The sequence below is a fragment of the Coccomyxa subellipsoidea genome (genome assembly GCF_000258705.1).
Source record: "Coccomyxa subellipsoidea C-169, whole genome shotgun sequence".
NCBI classification, from domain to species: Eukaryota; Viridiplantae; Chlorophyta; class Trebouxiophyceae; family Coccomyxaceae; genus Coccomyxa; species Coccomyxa subellipsoidea.
The window spans coordinates 876,552-886,959 of NW_005178031.1; the positions used below are offsets into that span (position 1 = coordinate 876,552).

A 10,408-nucleotide genomic window follows, 5' to 3' on the forward strand; every position below is an offset into this window, starting at 1 on the left:
GAGTCACATGCATGCCATATGGGCGCATGTTGCCGACTGTTGACATGACCTCTCCAAGAGTCATCAAAAAATCACATTATGACAGACATATCTTCTTAGAACCAATACAAATCTTTTGAAGACTGAAGGTCTTTATTGTCATTAATGGTGGGCAGTGGGTCATGGCCTTCCTCTAACTAAGGAAGCTTCACAACCTGGCAGGCAATCTTTCTAAGTAGCAATTCTTGTCAAGGTTCATACTGTTCATTTTTTGGCTGCTGGCAGTCAACATGCTATTAACTATTAACAACGTGGACACCTGTACATATATACAAATTTTAAGTATTAATACTAATATTAATTTGTAGTATTAGCCGTATAATTTTATCATAATATTATGATATGCTGCCAAAAATAAAATTCAACGAATTTAATTTGGTGGACCTTCATCAAAGTTTTAAAAACATGACAGGGACACCTCCATTCACGACAGGCATTGATCACATTTTGACACTTATATGAGATAGAGAGAGGCACTGCTCAGAGCTACATGAATTGCAAGAGTTGCAGGAAGTTTCAATAGGCTGCCTTTCGCTTGAACAACTGATAATTTTTAACAGCAATGCATATTTACATTAACAACATAAGAAGCTGGCACTCTGTGTTAATTATTTGCTTTAAGTGTGTGGAGAGAACAAGCTGCTAAGAGATCTTGAGATTTTTGAGCCAATTGGCAGATGATTCCACAGCGCACTCCCTTCCCAAAAAGGATCTGATGAATTGTAGAACAATCAGATTACTGTACTCTATAGAAGATTACTGTACTCTATATAGAAGCTACTGACTTTCAAAGTTTGAAACAGCATCGAGAACATCAAAATTGGCAGACAAGGCGAGATGCTCATTGCCAAATTTTCAAATGTGCCAATATTTATGTGTCCTCATCATCGCCGCCGCTGCTGTCTGAGGAGGCATCGGACCGCGCATCCTGCCAGTCCGAGTCGGAGCTGGTGCCGCTGTCCAGGTTTGTGAGGTCGGCGTGCAGCGCTTCCACAGCATTGCCTGCCATGCCGCCCAAGTGCTGATACTGTTCAAGCTTGGAGAGGAGCACCACCTGCTGCCCGAGCTGGAAAGCTTCAAGGGCTGCATGCACACCCGCCTCCCCCAGCTCCGCCGCATGGGGAACTTGTCGGGCGCTGGGCAGGCGGCGCTCTCCCCTCCCAGCGGCTTGCTGCACTTGCTGGGCGTAGTGCTCATAAAACACTACCATATCCCTGGCCTCACGCCGCACGATGGTCATCTCTTCGGAGCACCGCTTCAAGCGCTCCTGCTGCTCCGCCAGCGCGGCCAGTTTCCTAGCCAGCAACCCTGCCTGAGCAGATTGTCGCTGCCACGGCAATGTGTCTGCCGCGAGCAAGCCAGGGGCGGTCAAGCGCTGGCAGTCATACTGCGCTCCCTGATAGTCCCCAGGGGCGGCATGCCAGCGCCGCAGCTGAAGGATGTCATCGCTGACTTTGGACACGATGGCTTCCATCTGGCGCCGCAACCGCTTCAGGCTAGTGCGCTCACGATATGCCGCTGTCTCCAGCTGTCTCTGTAGGGCGTAGTAATCCACGAACCTGGCTGCAATGGAAGCATGTAGCTGCTGAATCATGAACCTCTTCCGCTGACCCCCTATCTCCTGGTACAACCGGTCTGCCTCCACCCACCGCAGCTGTACCCGGTGCCTGCGCTCCCACGCTGCCAGCTTGCCCTCAAGGACTCGGCGGTGCTCATGCCGCATTTGCTCGGAGAGCGATTGCTGCCCCTCAGCTGCGAGAGTCACACTGCCACCCAGCGCGTACAACTCCTCCAAGCAGCCTTGGTAGTGGTGCTCCCATGTAAGACGGGCCTGCGAGTAAGAATCCTGACATCAGTGATTCATGCATCTTTATGTATCTTCCAAAGGTGTGCATCCCATTTGCTCTTTACAAAAACTCCACCAGTATGCACATCCTGTCATGTCTTGTCCTGTCATGTCATAAGTCACATGTCAAATGTCCTATCATGTCATATGAACAAGCACCAGTACAGCCAACTGAAGGTGCAGAGTGGAGCAGCACCGGGATGGTGGGCGCGCTTGTTGATGCCCCCTCAGACGATGTCTGCCGCTGCTCCCGGGCAGACCCCTGCGTGCAAAACAAACAATCTGCTTGCATACTTTCTTCTGAGGCAGCTCTTTACTCTGAGTCCTCTGAGCACCTCCTTCTCACTAGCATACCCATTGATACTTATTCCATGCTAGAGAAGAGCCTTCAAAAAGGACCAACACACCTCTGCTTCGTCACTTGCGCCTGCACCAGCGCCGCCTTGGAGAGGATCCTGGCCTGCCGGTGATGGGACGCCTCCTGAGCCACCGCCACCCTGCACCTGATTCATCAGCCAATAAGCGAGCATGCAAAGCATTGCAGACTGCAGGATATATCAAGATGGCATCTCCCCAGAGAATCAGTAGAGACAGGTGCAGCAACTAGGAGGGGTGCATTTTACCTGCAACTCGGGGGCTTTGATTTGGGCAATCTCCTGCTTGAGGGCCCCCGTGGACTGCCGCAGTTGTGCCAGCAGTCGAGCAGCCCTCCTATGCCACTCAAGCAGCTGCTTGGGCAACCTGCGCTCCTTTTTTCGCTGCCAAGCCATCGCCTGCACATGGACCAACATTGTCACTTCTCGCACCTACAGGGTTACAAACTGCAACATCGAGCAAGGCTACAAGAGCTTGCATCATATGAAAGGAGAACTCACCAGGTCCGTCATGTAGTCCTCCCGCGTGGCAGTCGCCATGCGCTTCAAGATGTGTGCAAATTTCCTGTAATGTGCCCAAGCCTGTTCAATGTTGTCACCAAAGGAGTTTCCTGCCGCTAGCATGCGGCGGGCGCCATACTTTTCTTGGCATGCCGGAATGTGAGCCTTCACATGCCACGGCCCCACTGCCAGGCCAGGCATACCCTCCACGTTTCCTTGAACCATCCTGCCAGCACAACACATCACCATTCAAAGGGGACGCTGCTGTGCACTCCGACGAATCCACACACTCATAGCATGACTAGTACTAGACACTAGGAGTGAAATTGTTCCATGCAATAATTGTACAGGGCACATCTTGACGTAAACGCCAGGCATGATGGACGAAAGATTATACCTTCGCCAATATGGGTCAAACTGGCAAGCAATGTCAATGAAGAAGTACTTCAGATCCTTGCCCTCCTCAGGCTTGAACTCCTTCAGCAGACGCTGCAGGAGCAACTCGTAGTAAACAAAGCACTCCGGTGTGAACAGGTTTGCCGCCACGAGAACATACCCGTGGCGGCAAACTGCTGCTGCCACGCCCTACGCACAAGCACATGCGGGAGTGTCAGACCGGCTCCAAAGCACCAGCACATCTTCTTGTTACACGCTTTCCTGCCAAGCAAGGTACATCCTGCAGAGCTGCAATTTAAGGCTGCCATAACCCTACCCCTTGTTGAACTCGCCAGATCCAAGCAAGACCCAATCAACCGTGGGCATGGTATTCAGTATTTTTACCACCTGAAGCAAGGCACGCTAGGGTGCTGCCAAGTATTACCCTTGCCAGCCGGGGCCAGGAAAAAAAGAGAAAAAAATCATGGATATATGAGATGCATGCCAACATCAGTAAGCGCAACAAGATCCCAGAAAAATGCGAGGAGACTCACTTGCACATATAGGCGCAGCTGCGTGTCTGAGGCGGTTGGCGTGGCAGCAACGAACTGAGAGCAGACCGGCCGCTCCAGCGCCGCCGGGTCCAAGGCCTTCCGTTGAGCGAGCAAGGCCTTCACCTCTTCATCAGCAATGAAGGGGCTATAGGGCAGCTTCGGCTGCAGGAAATCAGAGGCTTTGCCCGCCGCCCTGAGCTGCGTGAGTCCCAGGCAGGCGTCAGCAATGGCTGCCACGCAAGTGCGAAAGCAGCAAGGACACTGCACAGTGGGGCCCCCGGAGGCACGACTGTCCAGAGATTCCTGGGTCGCCGGGCCCACCTCAGCTGCATCTCTGCCAGTTTGAGCCGCGAGGCTGCCTGCTTCCATTTCTGGTGGCGATGACGACGCTGCTGCTTCCCTCTGAGTGTTCTCCTGGGGCGGCGGCGGCTGGCCGAGCTGCAAGTCTGAGTCACCGCTGAGCCCTGCCTCCGAACAGATGGGCTGCACGCCAAGCCTGTTGAGGTCATGTGTGGCGATGTCCATTCTGCGCCACTGTCTGACCGCCACTGGGAGGTTCCTCCAGATATTTTTGGGCAGGCCACTCAGTTGCCCGTACGGCACACAGCCGTTCCTGACGTGCACCTCCTCCAGGGCGCTAGTCCAGGCGACCATTGAGGTTGGGCTGGCGAGGCTGAGCTCATGCGTCTGCAACATGAGCGCTCCAGAGTAGTAAACCAGCGGCCTCTGTGGCGTTGCAGGAAAGCATCCCATGCTCACAGGATCGACTGTGAAGGCGGCACTGCACCCGCCACACCTGAATGCTGGGGGGCTGACCTCTGTCCTGCCGCTGATCGAGACATACACAAGCCTGCTGATCGTCTCCACCTGCTCCCACACTGATCCCACCCTCCCAGCCTGACTGCATGGACTGCAAGCGGGCAGGGCTGCTCTGGCAGCTGTCAAAAACTCTGCCTGCAGCTGCTGCTTCAGTGCTGCTTGGCGTGCAGGCTGACCAGCTTGGAAACATGTGTTCCTGAATACATTGTCATCAAAGCACGCATCCCATGCTTGGTGCAGCCGTCTATTATCCTCTTGAGCTGCCTGTTTCCGCAGACGCCGGCGTGAGGGCGGAGGCTGATAATAGGCAGCAGCGGCTTCTCCATCTCCATCTGCAAAGCCATCCTGCTGTTCTTCCTGCTGAGCTGTGTTTCTTGCAGGGATCCGCCAGGATGGAAGGGCGCTGGCCGGCCTCCGGGGTCCCCTCGGTGCAGATGTTGCCACAGTGCTGCCTAGGTTCCTCCCAAATCTGCGGCCTGGCTGCAGCAGAGCAGGAGTGTCGGCTGATGGTATCACCTTGACACTGACCCTCCACCTCTTGTTCCTGACCATTCGTCCTGCATGAAGTCATCACACAACGGTTTCTGCAAGTGATCCACCAGGACATTAAAGGAATGAGAAGTACATCAGCAGCATGCCTTCTAGTACAAGTGATACAACTATCCTTACAAGCACCTGGGCTACTTGCTACTCTTTGGGGTGCACAGTCCTCTCCAGATGCTCCTCATCAGATTGGCATTCCAAGCAAAGCCAGGTCAGGGCAGACACCCACGGCTACTCACAGCAGCAGAGGGATCGTAACGCTCACCAGAACAATTGAACTTGATGTTGGTTTAGATTGTAGACGACTTCAGTGTCTGTCCGGTGCATCAGTGCTCAATTCAGGTGAACGCTCTGTGTTGCCTGCACGCATTTCATTTCAAGGAATTGGCTTGGCAGGGCATGCAGTCACTACGAAAGAAGTAGACATGCACGTCGATGGTCGTGACATTCGATTAGCTGAGTCCAAACAAGTCAAGGATGGGGATGCCAAAAAACCGGCAAAAGTGCGAACCTCACATGGCCAGCGACAGAAGACTTCAAGAATTCGTTTAAATTACTCCCATAAACATTTGCGGCCGTCCCACCCCCCTTTCAAATCCTACTTTGCAACGGTAACCTGGCAAATGGCATTGCTGTCTTCGCAGAAACGAGTAGCGCACGATCCTATAGATACAGGCTTGACCGAAATAATTAGCTTGACGGAGGTACTATGCAATGCTGAGATTGTTGTAGGTAAATCTGAAGGATGTGCAGCATTGCTTTTGTTATTGCACGCCCCGAAGGGGCGTGCTCAGAAAGAGAGCCAAATCCACTAATGTAGTGGAGTGCATGTCCACTAAAGTAGTGGATTTTGCCCGACAGAGTAGGATGCAGCAAGACTAACGTAACCGCACTGGTTGGGTTCCGACGTGAACTTCAACAGGGGAATGCGATCTGCCTGTGACAGGTTTCGGCATCTCAAGAGACGCCATATATCTTGGTTAGAGGCGAAGATTTGTATTTGCAGAACATTCTTATCGCCTTCTCGATCTCGACGCAGCAGACACGGACGTACGGAGACTTGCTGCGATTCCGGAACTAATATACTGCTCGATGCAGTCTTGATTGAGCATTTTGCACCACACACGTTTGTTATAGACTAAGAAAAGGTCATTGGAGCAGTGGTATACTCGGGTGAAGCGACCCACAACGCTCTGCAGCCTAGTGCAGGCCTGGAGTCAACGTACAGTATTTTGGCCTACAATCGCCAACACATATCTAAGAGAAAATCAAGAGGTGCCTAAGGTAGAAATTTCTTATAGCCTCAAGCTTCAGTAACAAGCTGCTGGGCTGAGATATAACACGGCTATGGAAGCAATGCCTCATCGTGGAAGCCCCCCACTATCTGACAAGATCTTGTGACACCGTTCAGGAATGGAAGACTCTCTTCGCTGAAATGGGCCTGCCAAAACGGACATGCAAAGCATGAAGATACTATGGGTCGTCTGCGCCGCGCTGGTCACATCCCTGGCCGTGCCAATCTGGTCCAGGGCGCTGAACGATGTGGATGCCTGCAACGGCAAGAGCATTTACATTCTGGACCTGCAAATGTTTGCAGCAGACAACAACATGCCCACCTGCGACGTCATGAAGGCAAGCCCTTTCTAATGCATGCCACCTAAAATTCCTGACATTTCCATACTTCAAAAGTATCCTTTTAGGAATTTTTGCCGCATGAAAATATTTGAGAAATTGTCATGCACATGCATGAGGAAGAACTGGCAGGTGCATCTGGTACGCCGCAAACAGCGTGCGGTGTTCTGACCCGCCGGTTTTCTATGCATTTCCCACAGGACATGAAGATTGATCCGAAGAACGGGATCCCCTATGAGCTGGATCACATCGGGTTCAAATTGGAGGACTCATTGCCCTATGCGCTGGCGACCCACTCCGGGCCGTGGCACCTGAGGGAGGCGATCCAGAGCAGCAACCACGTCAGCGCTGACATGGACACCGCTGATGTCATCTACGTGTACGACCACTGCTACTACATGATGTGGCTGGCTCAGGTGCGTAGCTCCATTTCTGGTACCTTCGATTTTGCCTCAGCGCAGTTTGCACATGCCCCTTGCTACTTTTACGTTGCTACGTTGGGTAGGATTCAGGTTCAGGCGCGGTTCAGGTCTTTCCAGGACGTTCCAGGTCTAGATGCCCCATTTCTGCTCTGTGTGATTGATTGCCATCTCCTGGCTCAGAAGGACACAGGTGCACCACAGCTCTTCAGCTCAACACAGGGAGCAGCACCTGCCATGCGTATTAAACCAAGACAGCCAATGCATTTTACTGACTGGTGCTACTGACGAACCCAGGGAGCAGGTAACGCTATGGAAGACAGCCGCTGACTGATTCCTGTATATGTGGCCTGCCAGGTGCACACCCAAGGCCGCAAGCATGCATTTCAGGAGTCTCCGGCAGGTAATCATCTCATAGCGGGCTACCACGCAATGCTGAACACCAGCCGCTGGCAGCGGAGCAAGGGCGCAGACTTTGTGTTCTATGACCCGCACCCGGGGTTCACCGACGGCAGCGTGGAGAAGAATTACTACACGCTCATCTGCGACACCTTCCAGCACGCCATGCACATCGTCGTCGAGCGCGGCCAGCGCAACATCTGCCAGGTACCTGTCGCAAATTTAAATTTTGATTCAAATTCCACTGAATTGAGTTTTTGTGCCGCCCCTGTTGTAGGCAGAGGCTAGGCCTTGTGCCTGTAGCCATGCACAAGGCTACAGTGGGAATGCCCTAACGCCCTGACCTTTGAGACTGATTTTGGCCACTCCCGTTCAAGGCAGAATTTAGGCGTGGTGCCTCTACGTCAGGGGACAGGACGGCAGTGTCAGGCTATGTAGTCCAGAGCCCTGTTGGCATGGATTTCTGGATGTAACTAGATGTGCCAGGCACCTTGCAGATTTGCTGCATGTGACTTCATATTATTTGCGGCTCCTGCAGTGCTGCTGCGTGGGCAAAATGGCAGTCTTTGACCTGCCCGCCTCATGCGCGCACATGCAGACACATGACTCGGCCTGCCCCCATACTCTCCCTTCCCAAGGAAATTGCCTTGAAGCAGTATGGCCCCTCTTACATGTTGCTGGCTACCCTGGGAGTCATTTTCAACTGGGTGGCGGAGCGTCCCAATCAACAAATTTTATGCTAAGCCTGATTCTGTGGCTATGTGGCAGGCGTACTGGGAGATCCAGAAGAAGCTGCTGATAGTGCCGTACGTGCCGGGCTCGACAGACAACGCGCGGCCGCTCGCCAACTTCGAGCAGCCCATCCTGCCCCTGGAGCAGCGGCAAACACTGCTATTCTTCCGCGCCACCTGCCTCCCATTCTTGTACGTCAACGAAAACAACACGCGCATCGGTACCGGCAAGGTCGGTTTTGCCCCCTTCTTTTCTCCCACACTCTAAATGCAGCCCACTGAATGTCAGTCCCCAACATGTCCTGCTGCACTTTAATGCATGTGAAGTCTACAAGCCAGGAGTGCATGGGACAAAGCATGCAGAAACCATTCAATCAATTTTTCGTGTCCACTTTTGCCTCTTTGAGAGGCTGAATATCATAGCTTCGGAGGCTGTTTGCATGCCTCTGCATGCGAGCTTAGCTGCCATGCATGTGAATTATGTTTTTTTCGAACTCTGTCTCATCGAGTATGCTCCATGCAAGCTCTACCCATTTTTAGCTGCGGAGGTTATGCAGGGACCACATTGCCAGGGAGGCTCTGTTGATACCGGGCTCTTTTGGTTAGTCTCGAAAACAAATGTCTGCTTGGCAGGTGATGCGACACGACGTGTCTCTGGCGCTGGGCAAGACAGGGCCCAACGTGGATGTCATGTGCACTGACAAGCCCTTCGGCGGCCGCTTCCTCTCATTCCAGCAGGTGAGAGGAACTCTTGAATTGATAGTGTCTATTCGTTTCAACCTGTGACAGCTAGGTGCGCCCTTCAGGGCAGTCTATTTTTAGGCTGCATTCAATTGCACTCTTGTCATGTCACTGTGTGGATGCCGCCTGTACAGCTCTCGTCAGTTGACAAGAATCCGTCAGGAAGTAAGCCGAGGTTGTGCACTCATGGTTTGGGGTTCAAACATCTAGGGTCAAGGGTGTGCGCTGGGGCGCGCAGGTGATGCACCGCATGAGAAACATTCTTAGGGTCTTGATAAAAACAGCTAGGGTCAGGGGTGTGTGGCGGGGGTGTGCGCAGGTTGTGCAGCGCATGAGATTATTTGAGGATTTTAATATAAAGACCGAAGGTCAAGGGTGAGCGGCGGGGGTGCGCGCAGGTGATGGACCGAATGCGCAGCACACTTTTCTGCTTGGTGCTTCCGGGCGACTCGGCCTCTGCGCGGCGAACGAGTGAGATATTCATGTCCGGCTGCATCCCGGTGTTTTTGGGGCCGCCCTACGGCGCGATGCCCCTCGCCGACGGGGGAATCGACTACCGCGCCTCCTCCCTGTTCTTCAACGTCACTGAGTACAGGTGGCGCCTTGTATCTCCTTGCATGCATTTTTTTCTGCATGCACTTTCGTGTGTCGCTCCCAGCAGGCAGCCTGCATGCGCAGCCACGGTCGGCAGGCCTTTGCATTTCCTTACTCTTCAAATCCCATTACCGGTACTTGATCTAAATTATTACCACCTTTCATCGAAACGGCCTCAAACCTCAAGCCGGCCTTATGAACAGCCTCTCAGCACTTTCCTCAAAGGCCTTGATTAGTAATTGGCAATAATCACTACTACTTACTGTGCAGGGGATGGCTTGATGACAACATGGTGTGGGAGATCGGCGACGAGCGGCCCTTCCACGTCAGCAACCCCTGGGTCTGGATACCCGACACCCCCGTCAATGACATAATGGTGACCATACAGACGGTGGATGAGCTAATGGACCACCTCCGCACCATCCCCAAGGAGGTTCTCGACAAGAAGCTGGAGGCAGTGGTTGCCGAGCGGGAGAAGTTCTCATTCCAGCCGTACATTACGGCGCCGCCGAGTGCTATAAATATCATCCTGTCCAAGATGTGCACCATGGGGCATTGGACGGCGCCCGTCGCTTGAAGTTAGAAGGCCTTTGCCAAGTTGAGTTGTGGGTCAAGTTGAGCTGTGGGTATACCGTTTACTTAATGTGTACGTACTTAATGGACAGCCAAAATGGAAGTGATTGCATAGACGGCGCTCATTGTGTACAGGCCCGCAGCTTCACAGCTGTGTATGAATATTGTGAGTGCTGAAGGGAAGGCAGCCAAAGGGCAAGTGATTGCACAGAAGGCGCCCGTCCCATGAAAGCCCCCCGACAGCTTAGCAGCTATGAATGTACATGGT

At 52.9% G+C, this 10,408-nt stretch overlaps 3 protein-coding genes across 3 annotated transcripts; 1 reads left to right on the forward strand and 2 right to left on the reverse strand.

Annotated features, from left to right (window-relative positions):
* Window positions 1-578: 578 nt before the first annotated feature.
* Window positions 579-2,659, reverse strand: COCSUDRAFT_53998 (hypothetical protein). The gene is made up of 4 exons (XM_005645953.1): window positions 2,509-2,659; window positions 2,293-2,382; window positions 2,082-2,147; window positions 579-1,870 (listed from the first exon to the last, which is right to left on the reverse strand). The coding sequence occupies exons 1-4, from the start codon at window positions 2,653-2,655 to the stop codon at window positions 911-913; spliced, it is 1,263 nt and encodes a 420-aa protein (XP_005646010.1). The 5' UTR covers window positions 2,656-2,659; the 3' UTR covers window positions 579-910.
* Window positions 2,660-4,159: 1,500 nt separating this feature from the next.
* COCSUDRAFT_30041 (hypothetical protein) lies at window positions 4,160-5,780 on the reverse strand (the record flags this gene model as incomplete). Its single annotated transcript, XM_005645954.1, has 3 exons — window positions 5,563-5,780; window positions 5,317-5,411; window positions 4,160-5,065 (listed from the first exon to the last, which is right to left on the reverse strand). A coding segment is annotated over exon 3 (900 nt), but the record flags the coding sequence as incomplete, so codon positions are not given.
* Window positions 5,781-9,374: 3,594 nt separating this feature from the next.
* Window positions 9,375-10,144, forward strand: COCSUDRAFT_37316 (hypothetical protein; the record flags this gene model as incomplete). The annotated part of the gene is made up of 2 exons (XM_005645955.1): window positions 9,375-9,568; window positions 9,838-10,144. The coding sequence occupies 2 exons, from the start codon at window positions 9,375-9,377 to the stop codon at window positions 10,142-10,144; spliced, it is 501 nt and encodes a 166-aa protein (XP_005646012.1).
* Between the last annotated feature and the right edge of the window lie 264 nt (window positions 10,145-10,408).

Bases quoted from the DNA above. Each gene is read 5' to 3' on its own strand.
- COCSUDRAFT_53998 (XM_005645953.1), bottom strand. From the start codon at position 2,655: ATGGCTTGGCAGCGAAAAAAGGAGCGCAGGTTGCCCAAGCAGCTGCTT. The intron at 2,148-2,292 runs GTGTGTTGGTCC...TTTTGCACGCAG, and splicing joins GCGCAAGTGACGAAGCAGAG to GGGTCTGCCCGGGAGCAGCG. The intron at 1,871-2,081 runs GTGCTGCTCCAC...TCTTACTCGCAG, and splicing joins CAAGCGCGCCCACCATCCCG to GCCCGTCTTACATGGGAGCA.